Genomic DNA, 19,352 nt, shown 5'->3' on the forward strand with positions numbered 1-19,352 from the left:
TCATCACCATTATCATCAACTGCGGTACGTGGCTCCGGCAGCCCGGTATTCTGTAAAAGGCATGACGTTTAGGGACAAGCTAGACCTTTCGACTGGTACAGACGTACAATGCAATCTTTCTCATTCATAGGGAACAGCGAGTGGCCACGCTGAATCGGCACACCGATACTCCAGCAATGCGGAATTATGCTTTTTGTTGTTTTTAGTGTCACGGCCATAATATTTAAAGCTCTCGAATAGGTTCCCCAAACCACCGATGGGTGGGTGAGGGCCTGAAGCAGCTAGAAGATTGATGACTGACTGACTTAGGACACTCACGGCTCTACGGCAGAGTGTGACGTCACCACGCTTGACGGCCGTTCGCGTCCTTCGGGCATGGCTTCCGAAGGAGAGGGCTGCCCCGCTTCCTGTTTAGCGTGTCTTACTCGTGATTCTGACGACGACGCCGCCTGGATTGACTGCAACGCTGCTTCGACCATCGCTTCGTCCACGATAGCTCCAGAACCTGCGATGGCGTCTGGTGCCGGGCGACCCGTACCTGCTTCGGCCTGCTGGCCCTGTTCGTCGACAGCTGGGTTGGAAGCGGCATTACGGGAGGAGCCTTCAGCAGCATCAATGCTCTTTTTCTTCTTCTTCTTGGGCTGCTGCTGTTGAGGGTCGGTAAATGGAAAGCCGGCACCGAAAATCCTGAGCAGAGCGAAGAACAAAACAAGAAAACCGAGCACTTCGATGTACTTCACTAGCCCTCATACCTCAATAGCTATATGCGTTCCATCACATATCGCACCCAAGCTGTACGCTGTGGTTCAACGACGCTGCACGGAGTTTCATTATGCGGCGCGTTCGGAGCGCTTACTCTATCATAGAGCGGTCTCTATTTCATGCTCATCTCTCTAGCTTTGCCTGCTGTTGTTATCACATGAAAACTTAGCCCAACAACGGCATACTCATCTCTCTAGCTTTGCCTGCTGTTGTTATCACATGACAACTTAGCCTAGCAACGGCACTATTACAGCGCCTTCCTTCAGGAAACATGTATATTTTTCATTAAATATGGTCGCAATCAATCAACGAAACGAATTTTTCTTGACCAAACAGGTGTTGATATTAGCATACGTGAGATGCCATGGCCACATACAATAGAGAATACAAAAGGAATATGTCAAGAAAGAAAGCAACACTTTTTTTTTTTTCATTTCGGGACAGAATAGCCTTACAGAATACCTGCTTGCTGAGTGTCGGCAGACCCGTGATGGTGCCTCAGCGGCTGTGGAGTTCTGCTGCTACACGCAAGGTGCCTCGAGTGGCCAGTCGCGCGGCAACTTTGCGCGCATTTGCGGGCTCGTTTCACGTTCGGTAAAACGCTTTTGTGTAGCACGGGTTGAGCAACAGAAAGCTGTATCGGTATTTGTATGTCGCTCTACAATTTTCTCATTGGCACTTTTCAGCTAATTATAATATTCGAGAAGTTGAATAATTATTTGTGACTAATTATCTAACTAGGCGGAGTGAAAAAAAAATAGTTTGAGTATCTGAAAGCGACGGCCAATAACGTTACCTTTGTTCTGTCCAGCTACATGGCATTCGCATATTTTTAAAGTCTGGCTAAAGTTAGCTGGGAAACCTTGTATATGTATTATATATGACATGTATCGGCATCTATGAAGTATACTCTCATAAGTTCGAATGTGAATGTTAATTTTTAATGCTTGTAATATATTGCTTGAAAGAATTGTGTGTATATGCTTTATAAAAGAGAGAATTCCCAAGGCTTTGTATTTGTAAACAGTGCACTAGATTTGCCAGCAGCCCTTGCTAATGTTTCATTTATCTTGATTAGTCAGTTCTAGTTGTTACGAATAGCGTGCGCTCACTAAGTGTTTTCACATTATTGACTCGAGGCCTGTTCAATTGTTCTTAAGAACGGTTGCCAGTGAATGGTGTTCTTGAACATATCAGTTCCGAGGGTATCCGAATACTGGCAAACAGCAGTTCTATATGAACAGGAAGCTTCATTATTTCTGTCAGATATCCCGTATTCACAGAAAGCTCTCATGCTGGAATTATTCCTAAGAGCAAATTCTAGCCAGTGCTGAATAGACATTATATTAGAGGAGGAGGCGGAGGCAATGGCAATGGCAAATATGAACGAGAAGCTTTGTGAACTCGGTCCTATGTTCGCAAAAGATCTTGTATACGCGGACGTCCATGATTCACCGTCGTATCGCTAGCCAGCCCATCATCAGGAGAACCGCAATATCGAGTGGTAGTCTCTCCAACACAAGCCGCTGAGCCAGGACACCTGCCTAGGAAAATGTTTTCGTCAATGCAAGCGATTGCCACGCAGTTGTCATTTCGCATCCCTCAGGTAAACTGGAACCGCAAGCAGAGAGAGCGAGACTCACTGATCTATTCCTGCACCTAACGGCGGCAATTTCATGCCAGGCGGCATCGGGATCACCAGCACGTCTTGACCATCCGGACCGGAAACGAGGCCCGCCATGGCGGGTGGTATCACGGCCGGCATCCCCGGGGCACTCTGCCTGCCGCCTTCTCCCTGGGAGCTCTTCGACTTGGCCGACTTGGTCGATCGCTTGCTCCTGTTCTTCTTCGGCACAGACATCATCTCCTGTATCATGGGAAGCATGGGTACCTGCTGCTGTATGACTGGAAGCGCTCCCCCTGCGCTAGACAGTGCGTTCGGGCCGGTTACGCCACTCTGCATCCCGATGCCCGGAGGTCCCTGAGCCCCGGTGAAGATGTTGATTCGGGTGCTGACACCCGCGGTCGCTTTCTTCTTGTACTTTGCCCGGTCCGTGTCGCTCTCGTCTCCGTCCGAGCTCGTGGAGCTCTCAGCTACCCTCTGCTTCTTCTTTTTCTTCTTCTTCCTTTTCTCCTTCCCGGACTTCCTGGTGCCCTCGTCGTCATCTTCCTCCTCGGTGCCCAAGTCGGCCTCGCCTTTCCCGCCCGTTATGTTCCGCTTGGACGACACGTTCACGGCGATCTTACAACCGGGGTCTGGTTCTCTCTTCACGGACACGTCGTTCGGCATCGCGTTTGTCTGGGGGAAGGAAGAAAAAAAAAAGTTCAGCCGACAAGACGATTCGCGCTACGAAGTACACTGCACTGCGTAATATGTTGTGTACAAACTTGCCACAGCGTACAAACTTACTTAATTTACTTCGCAACGAACAGCTTTAGCAACAAAATGCATAGCGTTTTTGTTTTTTGAAAACAGCGCAAGTGCGGGTTATAAAGTCTACAAGTCACCGGGAGGTCATTAGTAGTACAGATAAACCATTTCAAGGAAGAAAACTTCTGACAGGGCACCACAAAGCTCCCACTTCAAACTAAGATACTTACCTACCCATCTAGCTTATGATAAAAAGGAATGAAAATCACTTCCACGTATTAGGTTTGTAAACAGGGATAAGGTGCTTCAGAAAGGCTGGCCAACGTTTCGATAGGAGGACCTATCTTCGTCAAAGCGTTTGACGAAGGTAGGTCTTCCTATCGAAACGCTGGCCAGCCTTTCTGAGGCACCTTATCCCTGTTTACAAACTTTATATCACCATGTGCTATTCCATCTGTCAGCCGCTTTCTTGATTTTGGACTTCCACGTATTAGAATACGGTCGTCATATACGCGTTGGCTTCTAGAAGTGGTGCTAGCCTTTGGATGTCCACTAAGCAAACTATTTCAGTATAGTGCTTGGTTTAAGTTTCACAGTTGTACCATGTATCGTAAAAAGAATCAATAAAATGTGATTGGTGCTCTTTTTGATTAACTACTTCGACATTCTTCCTCAAGCCAATAATTAGGCCTCACGGTTAAACCTACCTGAATAAGCAGAACAACGCTGTTTCTCAAAGGCAATATAAAATTTTAAGTGTTTTTAATTAAATGAATCAAGACAGTTAATTACGCTCGTGTGATTAACTTTACCGGCACACCTGCGTAATAATTGGTTGCGAAAATCGATGCTCCCAGGGTATAGTCCCTACTTGTTCGGATTTCTATTTTAGCTATTGACAAAATTGTATGATTGTATTCCAGCAATAAGGTAACTTCAATCACGTCCTGAAAAAAATATGTTTCCGCGGCAGTATACAATTATTACGGACTTGTCAGCTTTGCAGCATTACGTTGAGTCACCGGAAGAAGTACACAAGGCTCCTATTGATCAAACGTATCTGACTGTGCCTTCCATGTCTGAATGAAGATACCGAAATCCGTATTCACCATGGAACAGGGGGGAAAACGAAGAAAGATAAACTTGCGCTATAATCGCTTGTAAGAGTAAATATCAGCCAATTCTCACGCCCCACATATTATCAATGAACGCGACATGTCACTGGCAAACAGCCCTAGTGAACGAAAAGTTTATAAACTGAGTCCGATGGTTTCCGCTTCATTACCATCGTAATCACAGGCCTCTTTTGGTGGGTCCGACAAAATACCCTTCGCAAAGGTGTTTCACCCTAGCAAATCAGACTGTTGCTCTGCCGAACGTGGTTGCATTAAAGTATCTATAGCTTCCCACAAACACCTCAGGGGCGCTTCATACGAACCTCTCAATGACGCTTGATATTTGTATGGGCATCTTAGCAAGCATGTGCGTAAAATGCACGTAAAGCTGTACATTTATTTCACGTGTTCTCATAATTAACACGCATTTTCTGGCAACTCGCATGCATGCATATCCACGTTGATACCGATAATCAATTAATCTATCCAATTATTGCCACGCTTTGAAGATCGACAGGTGTTCCAATGGCGCACAGCTGTATTGTAGCGAACGAAGTGCCGTTGCATTGCGGCTAGAAAATCACGTTAGTTGTGTTTAGTAGCGAACGCACGTTCGCCATGAAGTCGTGTTTCGGCCATGCAAACAACCAGCATGCTTGCCACGCTGCGTGTCGTCGACGCACCGACAGTGGCCCTCAGCAAAAAAATTTGCCTAAATGCGTTCGAGCAGATTTGGACTTGATTCGCGTGTAGAAAACATAGATTTACTTCATTCACGGCATCAAAAACACGCTTCCGCAAAAAGCGGTGCTGAGTGCTTAAATATAAGTGTTATTTCCACACTGAAGATTGAGGTTTTGTGCTCAGCACAATCTTATGCGACTGTTGGTTGTATAACGTGTTTGATTTTAGCTCGGCGAAACCTTTTCGCGACCACCTGTGACAGATAGCGTGGTTGAACCTTTCCACAAGCACTCACAAAAGACGCAATAATTACATGCATTTGAAATCAGAACGTTGAGGAAGTTACTACAAAGATTAACAAACAATATTTTTCTTCCACTTTAGGGCTCATATTGAAATAGTTTTGAGAAAGTAGCGGAGAGATGAAGTCATGTATGCTTAAGGCTTACTCCCACTCGGCCGACACGACACCGATTTCGGTCTGCCGGCTGTCGGCCACAGCGTTTTTCACCTTAGTGTCGGCGCCACGGTCACACTGCGCCGACGCCAAGCTCTCCGCCTACTGTCGGCAGATCGTCGGCGTCGGTACAGTATGAAGTAGTAGCTGAGCGCGAATAAAACCACGCACACAAGGAAGACAGACAAGGACAAGCTACTACTACTTCAAATATGGACGACCAACTAGCCCAACAGGCAACTCTTCTAGGGTACAGTATGACAGAGGAGCCAACACGAAGGGAAAAACGCCGTTGCCGACAGTAGGCAGACCGAAATCGGTGTAGTGTCGGCCGAGTGGGAGTAAGCCTTTAGCAGTGATTGCGGGACTAGCAACCCTTCCAGCCTTAAAGTGTGCTGTGAAATGCATTGGCGTTCCAGCTAACAGATGCCCAAAAGCACTCGTGACGTAGTTTGGAAATGAGTTTGACTGGAATGGCGAGACATTTTTTTAGTAAATTCTGGGAAGGAATATATCGAAAGTCATCATCTATTTGCTAAGTAAACACCACTTCACACTGCTCGGTACTGCTCCGCTTCAAGTAAACAGGTAAAACATGTGCCCTTAAGTAAATATTTAGAAAGTTCATTGGTGAATACGTAGTTGTTCTCTGCCAGAAAATTGAGATTTCTTGCACGAGAAACGTCCGCCTCTTCGTTTAATCCTTTGGAACAACATTTATTGCTCTATGCGCCCATTGCAACTTTATAAATTTCATTATAAAAAAAAACAGGAAAGATGGAGCATATTTACGAGCATTTCTTGAGGTATTGTGGAATGATAGTGGCATCTTCGCGGCAAGTTTTCTTCAAATTTTCTCACATTTAGACTCAGCAGAGTGAATAACGAGCCGCCTAGTTGGTAGGACGCCGCAAGAACCGAGCAAAAGCATCACGAACATCTCTCGCAAAAGACAAAACGAATACAGAGTTTCCAGAAGCATTGCATATTATATCTAGCCAAGGCAATTTTGCTAACCCACCGTCCCTGTATTCAACAGATGCTAAAGTGGCATCTGGCACCAAAAAAGGAAAACTGCTAAAAAAAAAGAAGGCATACATATGAGCACTGATACAATTGTGCGGCTTTGTTTAACCTATCTTTCTTCGATTTCTCGAAACGCTGACGCTGCCCCCCCCCCCCTCTTTTCATCTTCTATTTTTATCCCCTGCGGTGAGTCTCGTCGGAAAAATAAGCAGCTGCTTATCTGCGCTCACTGCATCATTTTATGCTCCTTCGTATTCTGCGCGTCTGCTGACAATTCTTCGCGCAGTTTTCGCAATATTCTCGCATTTCCTTTTTTATTCCGACTAGATTTTCTATTGACGAGAAGCAGAAAGTGAGTGCCAGCAATCTAACAATCGTTCAATCGTTCTCATTCATAACCATGCGCATGTGGTAGAGGTTTATGCACGTGGCTCCACAATATATTGACCTGCAGAAGAGTTTTTTAAGCGTAACCAGAGAGACTTCAACGCGAACATTAAACAGTTAGCTCGAACCACCAGCTACCTGCAACCACTTGCAGGATCAATGTCCACTTGTCGCGCAGATGTATTTATGCTCCTTTGGGTACTTTAACGATTGGCGCTAGGATAACTCTACGGTAATTACGGAATATCGGCAGCACTCAGCTGCCTTCAAGAAGTTTGAGAGTTCAAGCTACCTCATTCCATCGGAAGCGCAGAGGCATACCAAGGCTCCGCTCTGTGCATGGCTTATAGTTTGTGCTCGGGGTGATATTTTATTCTGTTGATAACTAGGTCGCTTGTGAGAAAAATCTAGGACATTTATCTCCTTCAACATTGCATGGCAGGATGCATTAAAAAATTCGAACCATTGCGCTAACGTTGCGTTAAATGGGCACCGATATGTATACAGGCTGTGAGACATCCTTGAGGTTCCACGAACTCAACCCTTAGTGCAGAAATAGCGTTGCAAGCTTACCGTCATTGCTCCGAATAGAGAGAAAACCAGTACTCGCTCTTCGCGTCCGGCTGGAGAAACGTGTGTCGCAAAGCACCAACTGGAACAGTAGACCGCGAAAAAAAAATTAAATATAGTATTACTCAAAAAACGCTCGCGCTTGCCTTGCCTTCAGCGTATCTCCTGCCTCCAATCCGGCGCTCACGTTTTCGTCAACTTCGTCGTCAAGATATGTCCACAAGATCACACAAAAATCGGTTGACGAACACTTTGATTTTATCACGTTAAGGACTTATAGGTTTTCAATTTCTCTGTAAGTACACTTTAAACGTGAATACCGAAAGTTGAAGTTGAAAGTCTAAGGAAATAAAACCCTTTCCTTGCAGCCAGATAGACACAGAAGAGGACTGCACCTTGCATCGATATTGTTGTTGTTGTGGTTGTTGTTGTTGCCCTGAGTGGCCGGGGCACATACCCACAATGGGGGATTGGCCATGAATTGAGTGGTTGAATCAGGTGCAAAAAATTATAATAATAATAATAAGCGAGAGAACAATTTGAACATTGCAGATGTTACTCTAACCTTTTGATCCAAGAGATTGAAACTCTGAATACAAAATTTTAAGCCTCCTTTTCTTTCACGAAAATTGAATCTGAATTGTTTTGTATTTATATATTTACTGGTTTGATTTATTGTTACTGCAATCACCATAACAGGGGTTTTAGCAGGGTGGGTCACAAAGAAAAGAAAATAGAACATAATGGCACACAGAAACACGCAGTGGCTAGAAAATCAATATAAAACCGACACATTATTGCAAAAATAACAGTACTACAAAGAGAGAAAGAGGACGTAAAATCAAGCTGAAAAAACTGTACGCTATATTTCAGTCATCCAAAGAGAAAAGATAGGACAGGATAGGGATAGCTTTAATAAAGTGCCGGCAAACGACGGTTTAACGCGTCGTGACGCTGGCCAAGCGTCGACCCGGGGTTATACCCTACTCTGCACTAGCCCAGTTTGGCCAGTTTGTAGTGGGTCATGAGGCTTGTGCTTTTCGAGCGCACCCCGGGCCTGCTGGACGGCCCATAGTTGTGATCCCTGGTCTGCAAACTGCAGTGCACCTTGAAGTTCGGGCGCGTAAGTCCTGGAGGTAGCTGCCGTCGGGAACCTGGCACAGTGCCACATCATGTGCCATTGGTCCGCCGGACCCGCTGCACAAACACCGCACAGCCCACTCGGATAGGGCTCTGGGTGAAGCACATGCAGCATTGCGGGGGCGAGGAGTGACGCGGTCTGTATTTGCCGAAAAGGTGTTTCTGTTAGGTCCTGTTTCTGATGTGTCGATTAACCAGACGAAAAAGAAATCAATTTACCTCCTCCCTATTGAGTGCCGGTTGGGGAGGCGGCATTGTCCGTCGAGCTAAGCGGTAACACTTGGTTACTTCGGCATAACTAATAAATCTGTCCTTGGTTTCGAACCACCACACGGAACGGTCACTCTCGGGGGCGCGGAAGGTAAGCGCTCGCGCCGCCGAACGGGCCGTCTCGTTGTGGTTCGGTGAGGATGCACACTCGCCGGCGTGCGCAGGGAACCACTTGATACGGACGGTGCTGCCGCGGTCTTGAAATTGGAGCTTGCCGATGATGGCGGCCGCCGGCGCGCATATTCGCCCCTTGGCAAAATTGCGCACGGCATTCCTCGAGTCGCTGAGCACGGTGCGACACTCGGCCTCGGTGATCGCCAGAGCAATGACAACCTCCTCAGCGTCTGTGGCGTTCGTGCACCGCACGCTCGCTGCCGTTGTCTTGGTGCCGGTAGCCGCCGCAACGACCACTGCCGCGAAGCATTCCCGCTTGTATTCCGCGGCGTCCACGTACTGGGCGTGCGGGTCTTGGGCGTGTTGTTCGGTGAGAGTCTTGGCCCACGCTTGCCGCCGTTCTTGGTTGTACTCTGGGTGTATGTTCTTCGAGATGGAGTCCACGTAAATGTGGGCCCGCGCCTCATCTGTGATCTCGCACGGTTGCCGGCTGGGAGCTTGGGTGTTGTAACCCAGGGACGTCAGTATACTGCGGCCCATCTTGGTGGTAGAGAGGCGCTCGAATTGCGCGGTGAGCTTCGCATCGGCTATTTCTTCTAGGTTGTTATGGACGCCGAGCTGCACGAGCCGAGCCGTACTCGTGGGCTCCAATAAACACAGCGCCGTCTTGTAAGCCCGCCTGATCAGCGTGTTGATCTTGGTCCAGCCTTGTCCAGTCGTTCGTGATCAGTCACACTGACTACGTTGCGGCCTACCTCAACTGGCACGTCACTGAAAGGAAAAAGATAAAAACACAGATAATGAAAGTGCTTGGACAACGGTGTTACTAAGAATATTTCGGTCCCTGACTGTTCGCTGGCAAAAAAAAAAAGAAGAATGCCTAAAGCAGTCATTAAAAGAGCGAAGAGGTGTTTCTGTTAGGTCCTGTTTCTGATGTGTCGATTAACCAGACGTAAAAGAAATCAATTTACCAATGTCAACTTTATACTGCCCTTTAATTAACTGATATAAATGTTTTAGTTTCTTTCGGAGAAAGCGGTTAGGTTAGCATATGTAAAAGTTCAGTCACTGAGCTGCGTCTGAAATTGGCGTAAATCAACTGCATGGTTCTTTGCACTCTCTTCATTGAATCCCAGCCACGGCAGCAGCATTTCTATGGGGGTTAAATGCGAAAACATACGTGTACATAGATTTAGGTGCACGTTAAAGAACCCCAGGTGGTCGAAATTTCCGGAGCCCCCCACTACAGCGTACCTCATAATCGGAAAGTGGTTTTGGCACGTCAAACACCATAATTAATTAAAACCTCGCCTTACGGTTACATAGTGCCGCGTTCAGGAGGAATTCTCACTGGGATGTGCTATTAGCATTTGCTCACTGGTGGTAGCAACGGACGGAACGGCTCTACAGTGATCGCTATCATTTGCCTTTGCAGTTACTGCGTCAGAACACGTTACTGTCTTCATAATCACCGCCTGCCTGCTGCAGCAGATTTTTTAGACATAGTCAAGTCATTCTCTCATACAAATGTTATACGTTCGCCAAATAGAATAACAAGAATAAGGGAAACTCTGATTGATTTGTGTATATTTAGTCATAGTGAAACGGATGTTATTTCTGGTATTGTTGCAATCGATTTGAGTAACCACTTGCCTATGTTTAATATCTTTCTTATTTCAAAAAACAAAGAATGCGCCGCTTGCAATATCCCAGTTCGTTATCAAAAATTTGATCAAATATGTCTATCTGCTTTTCACTTGATGATGGAGCGTGTTGACTGGTTAGGTGTTTATAAGGAAGACAACTCAAGCGTTCCATGCAATATATTTATTGAGAAAGTGAAGGGTCGCTGTGAAGAAGCTTTTACTTTGCGGTATGCAACAGGAACACATGAAGAATAAAGGAAACCGTGGGCAATAAAAGAATTATTTCAGAGAATGAAAGCCCGTGATATCATGTACCATCAGTTTATTAATTCAAAAGATATAACTCTTCTAAAAGAATATATGAAAATTCGAAACAAGTGAAACTCTGATCTCAAGAAAGCTCAATCTGAATATTACAAGAATATGTTTATCGCTATTTCTGACGACCCTCCTCCCCTTCCCCCCATATACTTTCTTTTTGAAATCAGTACGATTGTTATTGGTCAACAACAGAATAGCGTTCCTACTACATTAATTACTGATTGTGTAGAATATAGTGAAGAAACATTTTGGATAAATTTAATTCGTAATTTTTCATCTTCTGGCTCATATTCGTATACCAGCACTCAACTAGATGCAGAGAAATATATATTAACTTTCAGTACAAATTCTGTTTTCTGTCTCCTCGCAGTAAGCTAGAGATAATCTCTTTTCTCAAGAAGCCAAATAACAATACTGATGTCGGTAATGATGATAGTAAAGATACTCAAAATATTTTCGTTGCTCACATTTTATCATCATCTTTTCAACCTATTTGTAACAGCGGATTATCAACAGGCATTTTTCCAGTTATAAAAAGAGCGAAGATGGTGGTCTTTCATAAAGGTGGCCCTACCAATGATCTCTACAATTGGCCTTTTCCAAAGGGGTCCTCTGCGCATGCGCGGCGAGTGCTACGCGCAGTACGACGTGAACGATACAGCGTCGAGCTCATACATGAACGCATTCGAACTAGGCTTCCGGGTCCCGCTGCCATTTGCACCATACCTATTTTGTAGGTCTTATCGCTACGAGTAGGTGGCACGGCGCAGTGCTTGTGTTGGCCTTGTACTATTCCCACTGCCTGTGCATAAATCGGGACGTCACAGTGGCCTCGCGCAAGTCTCGTCGCTGGCGGGCCCCGACCAACCCGCGTTTCTTGCATGCTGCATATGGGTCGGGCTCGGTCAACCTACCCCATGCAGTCCGGCTGACTCAGCCCGACTCGACGCTCGTTCAGCCCAACCGACTAGAGTTTACATGAACTCGACAAACATATTCCAACCTGACAAGCCGACATGAGCCGTTTTTGCCTGGTTCATGGCCCTGAGTAGCTTCAGTTGCACATCGACTACTGATGTTAGTCCGAATGTAAGCTAGTTTATCTCTGTGCGTACGTGACAAAGCTGCGATGATTGTCGACTGAAGAGGAAAGTAGTGGAGAAAGTAAGGACGCTTTGTTTTGACCCTTGCAGGACAAACATCAACGTTTCCAGACCACCCGGGCAACGTCCCGTCCGTGTTTAGGCACAAACCTGCAAACCGCCGTGATGCTGTTGTGCGTTTTGAAAGGTCGATCAACAGACGAAGTACTCCCAGCCATTCTTTCACACCTTCTCAGCTTCTAAGCGAGTAATGTTTGACACTATTCGGTGATCCACACGTGCGTATAGTTTAAATAAGCAGACTGAAATAAATGGACATTGTCAATGACAAAAGCAGTTACCACTAGCAGGGACGGTGACCATTTCAGATTTACAGCTGTGACTAGTGGTTCGAGGCACAGGTAAATGCAGTATAGGCGCTCGTTGCCGGCGACTGTGTATTCTGTGAGTCCATAATCTTTTGCGACTAAGCAATTCATTTATTTATTTATTCAAAAGAATCTTAGGCCCTATGGCAGGGCATAAAGTAAGGGGGGCATGTTAAACAGTAAAGCTATAAAAAGTATAAATTTCTAACAGGAACAGTGCTATAAAAAGATTACCGTGTTACACAATATTGAAGGCACTAGGAATACAAAGCAATATCTGAAGGCACACGAACACTTGTTACTGTTAACAGAGCATAGGAATACCGTTTATGAGAATGATATACAACATGGCAAAAATGCGCGATAACATACACTAGATTTGTCACTCGTGAACTGTATTAAATGCGAAAAGCATGAGTAACTGAGAGGAGAGCGGAACGTGTCCGGATTAGATGTGGAGGCTATGTTATCAGGGAGGTCATTCCAGAGACGAATGGCACGTGGTAGTGCAGATGAATTAAATGCATTTGTTTTACCGTATATGCGCATGAAACTGAACTGATTATGTAATCTGCGTGAAAAAGAGTGGGGTATTTGTAGTTGTAACCAGGTTCGTTTATTAGTGTAAATATATTTGTGGAATAAGCACAGAAGAGTGATGTTAAGGCGGATATCTAATGGTGGCAACAGTAGGTCTAGTTTAATTTGTGTAATGCTTGAGTTTATACCGCAGTTACGGGATATGAACCGGGCTGCTCTATTTTGTATCATTTCCGTCATATTTATTGCGTAATTTTGATGGGGGGACCAAATTGGGGAGGCGAATTCTAACTGTGGCAAAATGAATGTTTGGAAAGTGAGTTTTCGAATGTTTGGTGGGGTATTTCGCAAGTTGCGTCGTAGATAGCCAAGAGAACGTGATGCTTTGGCGCATGTAGATGTGTGGGGCCCATGAAAAATTCCCTGTAAGAACAACACCAAGGTACTTATATGATGAAGTGTGGGAAAGCATAGTGTTATTAAGATGATACGAATATTTAGAATTTACACATTTTCGGCTGAAGCACATCACCTCGCACTTTGTAAAGTGCGAGGTGATGTGCCATTTGTTACACCAGTTAGCGATAAGGTTAAGATCTGCTTGAAGTTTCAAGTGATCGTCAGTCGTGTGAATAGAACGGTCGATTATGCAGTTATCAGCAAAAAGGCAATAATAAATGATATTGAATTACTTTTATGTAGCTTTCAGACTCAGTTTAATAAACTGCAGGGCTCATGCGTCTAGCGTTTTGTATGAAGACTGCGCTTCTACATTTTGTTGCGCCACAAACTCACCCTACAGTACATGTGTCAGCTCAATATACTAAGCCAGTAACCACACAGAGCAGCCAGCCTTCAGGAAGTAACCCATAAATGGTGCAGTTTCACGGACGATTCACCACACCATAGCGACGGCAGCCCAGCGCTGGAGACCGAGGCAGCACATCAACTTTCAAAAGGGCCTCTACTACACATTCATGTTGAACCTCGGAAAAAGGAAACAAATCCAGGCTAATGAAGTACAGGAGCATTTACAGCTAATCTTGAAAGTGGTGTTGCCATGCATGATGCACGTCAGCTAGACACTGTGTCTAGCCTGAAGCCTCCTTAACTGAAGCAAAACAAAGTAACTTGGCACTAGAGTCGCATTTAAAGGCAGCCCAGCACCACACTGACACCCGGATAATTAGCTACTATGAGCTCAAAGAAACGACACTGTGTCTCTACAACATGAAAACAGAAAAAAAGGCATGCTGTATCACACAAGCATACCGTGCATGGATGTGTTTTAGAACCTCCTTACCTAATCGCACATTAAAATCGACACCTTAAGAATAATGAAAACATAAAAACGCACAACAAAATATCAGTTCTTCATGGTGTCGGTACGCTTGCGGACAGGCATGCCCACGAGAGAGATTCGTAGAACTTTCTCTATCCCAATGTTGGCATTTGATCGCCTTTTCTTGACATGGATTTTCATGCTGCAAAGGCACCTCACAGATATCACTGGCTTTCCGTTACTCTCTGATATGGAGTACAACATTTCACAACACTTCAGATGGTATCCAAACAAACGCCTAATATTAGATACAACAGAAATTCGCACCCAAAAGCCGTCAGGCGTGCATGCCCAGAGACAAACATTTTCTAACTACAAGCATGCAAACACAATGAAGTGCCTAGTGTGAGCCACGCCGGACTGCCTTGTGAATGCTATGTCTGTTCTGTATGCTGTAGGAACAAGTGACAGGGAAATTGTACAACAGTCAGATCTATGTGATTTGTTGGAACCGGGCGATGGTGTGATGGTGGATAAGGGCTTCACTGTTGAATACCTTCGTCTACAATGTGTTTCACTTCATACGCCTCCTTTTCGCATTACTGGCGAAGCTCAAATTAGTGCGAAGGATGTTAAAGAAACCAGGCATATTGCCATTGCGAGAGTATACATAGAGTTATTAGGAAAATAAAGGAGTTCCACATATTTGGCAAACCGTTTCCTATAAACATGCTGGACCTGGCAGACGCAGTTTTTATGACAGGTGCCTACTTGTCAAACTTTAGAGGGAGGCAGTTACATAAGGAAAAGGAGAATATAGAGGATGAAGAAGTTCAACGGGCGCCTCAACATACAATGCTAGCAGTGTGTGCATACTAATGCGCATTGGAACGTGCCAGGGAGGAAGTACTTGCCCTACATTATTGGTCATTGGACCAGAATATTTTTCAGTTAACATCATGACATGCAATCGAATGAATGTGTTTAGATTTTGGATAAAGTGTCAATATATTTACAAAAAAAGATTTTATTTGTATTCATTGCATTCAATCATATCAGTCATTGCCCTGACATGTCGTTCTTGCCCAAAGATGACAATTTTTTGAGGTCTGAAGGGACACATGTATTCCTAAAGATGCGCACAAGGAAAAGACGTGCACTTTTCACTGGTATTCATATATATATTGCACCTACGTTATTGCATGCGAAACTGAATTACTCTTTTAAAGAAACATAAAAAGCTTTGCATTTCGACATTTATTGTTGACTGCAGTGGCAGTCAGGCGCAAACTTTGCTGCATGAAAACAAGCATTCTCAACTGTTCAACTGGAACAGTTGATCGCGCAGTGCGGCCAAACCGGATGTGCGCGCCTGTCAATGGTGAGGACTGGACGACGCGCACTATATCTTCACCTATGCTTGGGCCACGCCCTTACAAAAAATTTTTGTAACATTTTATAAACCGTCTTTAGACAAATGTTACTAGAACCTATCGACATTCTATAAAACGTCTTTAGACACCGTAACAACTTCCTAGTAACCTCCTACCGACTATTGGCCACCGATATTGAATTGAAAGTATAGATATAAAATGTCGATAGAATTCTTACCGACTGCTTATTATCTTATGTCGTTAGAAAGTGGTAGAAAGTACATAAACATTTTAGTCAGAGGTAATTACTTTTGCAATTAGGTAATTAATATTGCAAAAGTAAGCTTTGATTGTCTCTGAATAAAATTTTTATTTGCTTCCTAAAAACTGTGCAATGACTATTTATTAACCACCTTTATATATCCTAACGACTTGCTAGTAACATCCTGTCAACTATCTGTCTTTGGCGAATAGTGATTGCCAAGTGGCTAGGTGTGGCATGCAACAGAAGAAGACGGGTTTCCATTTGTGCTTGAACACATCCATTTAATATCCCCGGGCTAGTAAGGAGGACGAGTTCTCCAGCTGCCCTGGAAGTAGGCTGAAATGTTGCGTTGTGTAGTCTAGAAACGAGAAGAAAAAAGGCAATATATTAGTTTTGCTACAGTGACATTGCAACACACCATGCATCTGTTTCTTAAAAAGGAAGTGCACAAGAGACAAGCTTTCAATCCTGTGAGGTATAAACATCTCCACCTGTTTTGTGCAAAGTCCTAAAAATGCATGAAATGACTGAATTCGTGCATTAATGCTGGGAGCGTGATGGATGTGCGTAACACCAACAGATGCACGACACATAAACTCTATCGTACCAATTGTCATCTACAAACAAAAGCTGTAAATCAACTTCAGTTTAATGAACTTCGATATTCGTATTGTGACTAGTACATGGAAGTTTCATGTGTGAATTATCTTAGGAAAGGCAAGGTGTCAGTCATAACTATGCTGCAGCTTTGCTTGGGCACAGGTACATAGAAGAGTTGATTTTTATGTTGCACTTAAGAACCACGAAATGATACAAGCAACATGTAAGCAGTTGAACAGGCATTACGGACGTTCTACAGCAAGATTACAAAATGCCTTTGTTGTGCAGGCAGACATTGTCAAAGTGAGCTTGTTACTAAACATGTTAGCTTTCCACAAGACAGGATATTATATTATCAGTGCATTCATATGACCAGGGCCTCTATCACAAAAATACATATGCCAACAGTAATGACAATTTTCTAGTTATGGTGGCAAAGCTTGCATTATAATATGCTATTATAATCAGGTTAATAGCTATTTTAGCAGGAAAGAAAGGAGTATACCCTAAGATAGCACTGAAATTGCCATGAAAGGAGTTTTGTTGAAAACTGCACAAAGAATATTAAGATGCTCCTTTGTGACACACATACCTACTATGGTGTTGGCCGTCTTGGTATCCAACGGATCCTTCTGTGGAAGGCATTTGACAGCCGCCCAAAGAAGGACCTCCCTTCAACGTCTTCTATTGAAAAAGGAGCTTTAAGGAGGCCCTCCGCGAAGTGAAAGCTTGAGTTGTTAGCATCCAGGCACAGCCTCTTCAGCAGGCCCTTTTCAACGTATACACCGTCACCGATGTCTACCTGTGAAAGAATACAACAACCAAAGAGTCATTTTATATGCATTTGATCAAGGAATGGTTAGGAAGTAGGGTAAGGTTTGCAAAAATGGAGGTCGCTGCTTCTTGTTGATTCGGTTTAAAGAACAAAGCAGCCTTACGTATACCATACATGCATTGTACTGAGCTGTGTACTTTTACGTAAGACTAGAAAGTATTGGGAACTTCAATGCGAAAGAAAGACATGCATCTGCCTAGAACTAAGCAAATGTGTGCCACCCCTTGACACAGAGTGAGATCTGGTGCTGTTTTAGTGATTAGCAGACATTGAAAGCTTCAAGCCTCATCGAGTATAGGGCCAAGCTGTGCTCGATTAGTGGCGCACAAGTACTCGAGAACTATCAAACAAGATGCAATTGTCTTCAAATACAATTCTGACTTCCCCTTGCAGACATGCACTTTTAAATTTACTGACTGCACTTGGGTGTAAAGATTTTGTCTGACAGAGTGAATAAACAATATACACAAGCAGCATTTTCATAGTTAGCATAGTCTTTAATAGGTACTGATACCTTCAATTTAGAAAGCCCTGTATATTGGGCCTCATCAAACTAATTTCACAAAAGGTTTGTCAAGGTAGAAGCATAGAACTTTAGTCATTAGAAGATAGGTGAAAGTAGTTAATTATTGCAATTATTACTGAAAATTAAATTTCAGACAGCTCATCCCTATGAGAAATGGATGCAAGCAGTTTGTACATGCCACATAAGCATTTAGATATCAAAAATAGGGATTAGAGAAAACCTTCCCTTAGAGGTTCATTATTACAAGCAGCCATGCCCTCGAGAAGACATAACTTCTTTTTCTGTAGGCAGAAAGAGGCTCGAGTATTTTATTGACACATATATGTGCCCATGCATATGTCATCTCTGTTGTAAACCTTTTTTTCATGTACATGCAAGGTGTGTTTATAACATCTCATTGTGCACAAAATTTGCGTAATAATTTAAAGACCGCGATTTTGTAGCGATGGTATTCCTTTGTGCTATTCGTTAGTAGGCTGACCGACGCCCCGGCCCATGCTACGTACTGCAGCTGCCGGCCGTTAGCGGTGGGCGAGAAGAGTGATATAGAATCGAGGGGTAAGTATTGCTACAAAATCGCAGTCTTCAAATTATTACGCACTGCCGAACGAACACAAACTTTCAATGTGTTTTCATAATTGTGTGCCCATTCAGGCATAGCAATCAAGGCGGGTAGCAGAATGCAAGTACGCTGTAACATCAGAGGAAGCTTTCGTGAAATTGCTTGCTAAATGTGCACAGCAACATGGCTAGCATACGATTGGAAAGCGCTTTGCTCTAGCTAGTTACACAACGCTCATTACGTAAATCATAAGCTTCAAGAATGCGCGCAAGCGCCAAACTTGCTTACCTTTCAAGACTTGGCAAACGCTCCTTCGTCTAACAGGTACAGAAGCACCGACGTTTCTCTGGCGCAAGCACTGTAGAACTGCCGATGAACTCCAGCTCCACAAAAGCACAACCTTCAACAGTCTTCCAAACACTACAATTCGAAGCCCCAGTACCAGACTTTTCACGAGAGCGCGGGCAGGCAGCTCGCCAGAACAAAGGCAGCTCGGACGGGGAGCTGTACTAGGGCACTCACTGACGACACTGGTGGATCGCTCGAAACACACGGCGAACTAATGGCGTTACACGAGTCCGGAGGGTTTGGGATGGTCACTGCACACAACAAGGAGCACGTTTTGTCTAGGCACTTCTAAAATTTACCTCAAATACCACCTTACTGCAGGGAGCACTCACGACAACCAACGTGGTATGTCGACCAAACAAATACTACAGTAGCGCCACTCTGCGGTTTTTTAGAAAAATGTATCTTAAATGAAAAAATTGCGTGTTTTTTCCTAATAACATTTGATAGAGTCTTTTAATAAATTTATTTGGTCCAGAAGTGTGTACTTTGTACTTTGTGATACGAAGTTTAAGGAAATGTATATATAATAAAAACTAAGCGGATGTTGCCTTCAAGATTCGCAATTGCTTCAGGTGCATGCAGATTGCAAAAGCGCGGCCTTCGAGATCAGACTGTCACTCAAAGGAAGCCGTAGTAGGAGGCGGAGAAGCATTTAGGCCCCAATCATTGGGTTTACAGTGCCTG

At 44.2% G+C, this 19,352-nt stretch overlaps 1 protein-coding gene and 1 long non-coding RNA gene across 4 annotated transcripts in view; both read right to left on the bottom strand.

Moving 5' to 3' along the window:
- Window positions 1-7,676, bottom strand: part of LOC139059936 (transcriptional regulator ATRX homolog) — a 45,531-nt gene extending 37,855 nt beyond the window's left edge. For 2 of the 3 annotated variants that reach the window (XM_070538565.1, XM_070538563.1), the window contains exons 1-4: window positions 7,524-7,676; window positions 7,376-7,454; window positions 2,406-3,061; window positions 319-687 (exon numbers count right to left, since the gene is read on the bottom strand). In XM_070538565.1, the coding sequence (XP_070394666.1) occupies window positions 319-687; window positions 2,406-3,061; window positions 7,376-7,381 (1,031 nt within the window). In that variant the 5' untranslated portion in view covers window positions 7,382-7,454; window positions 7,524-7,676. The remainder of the gene's footprint in view (window positions 1-318; window positions 688-2,405; window positions 3,062-7,375; window positions 7,455-7,523) is intronic. The other variant, XM_070538564.1, reaches the window with a different exon arrangement.
- Window positions 7,677-15,911: 8,235 nt separating this feature from the next.
- Window positions 15,912-19,035, bottom strand: LOC139060530 (uncharacterized). The gene is made up of 3 exons (XR_011514900.1): window positions 18,606-19,035; window positions 16,987-17,196; window positions 15,912-16,152 (listed from the first exon to the last, which is right to left on the bottom strand). It is a non-coding gene; the product is annotated as an uncharacterized lncRNA (long non-coding RNA).
- Window positions 19,036-19,352: the final 317 nt, after the last annotated feature.

The sequence above is a fragment of the Dermacentor albipictus genome, chromosome 5 (assembly GCF_038994185.2).
Source record: "Dermacentor albipictus isolate Rhodes 1998 colony chromosome 5, USDA_Dalb.pri_finalv2, whole genome shotgun sequence".
NCBI classification, from domain to species: domain Eukaryota; kingdom Metazoa; phylum Arthropoda; class Arachnida; order Ixodida; family Ixodidae; genus Dermacentor; species Dermacentor albipictus.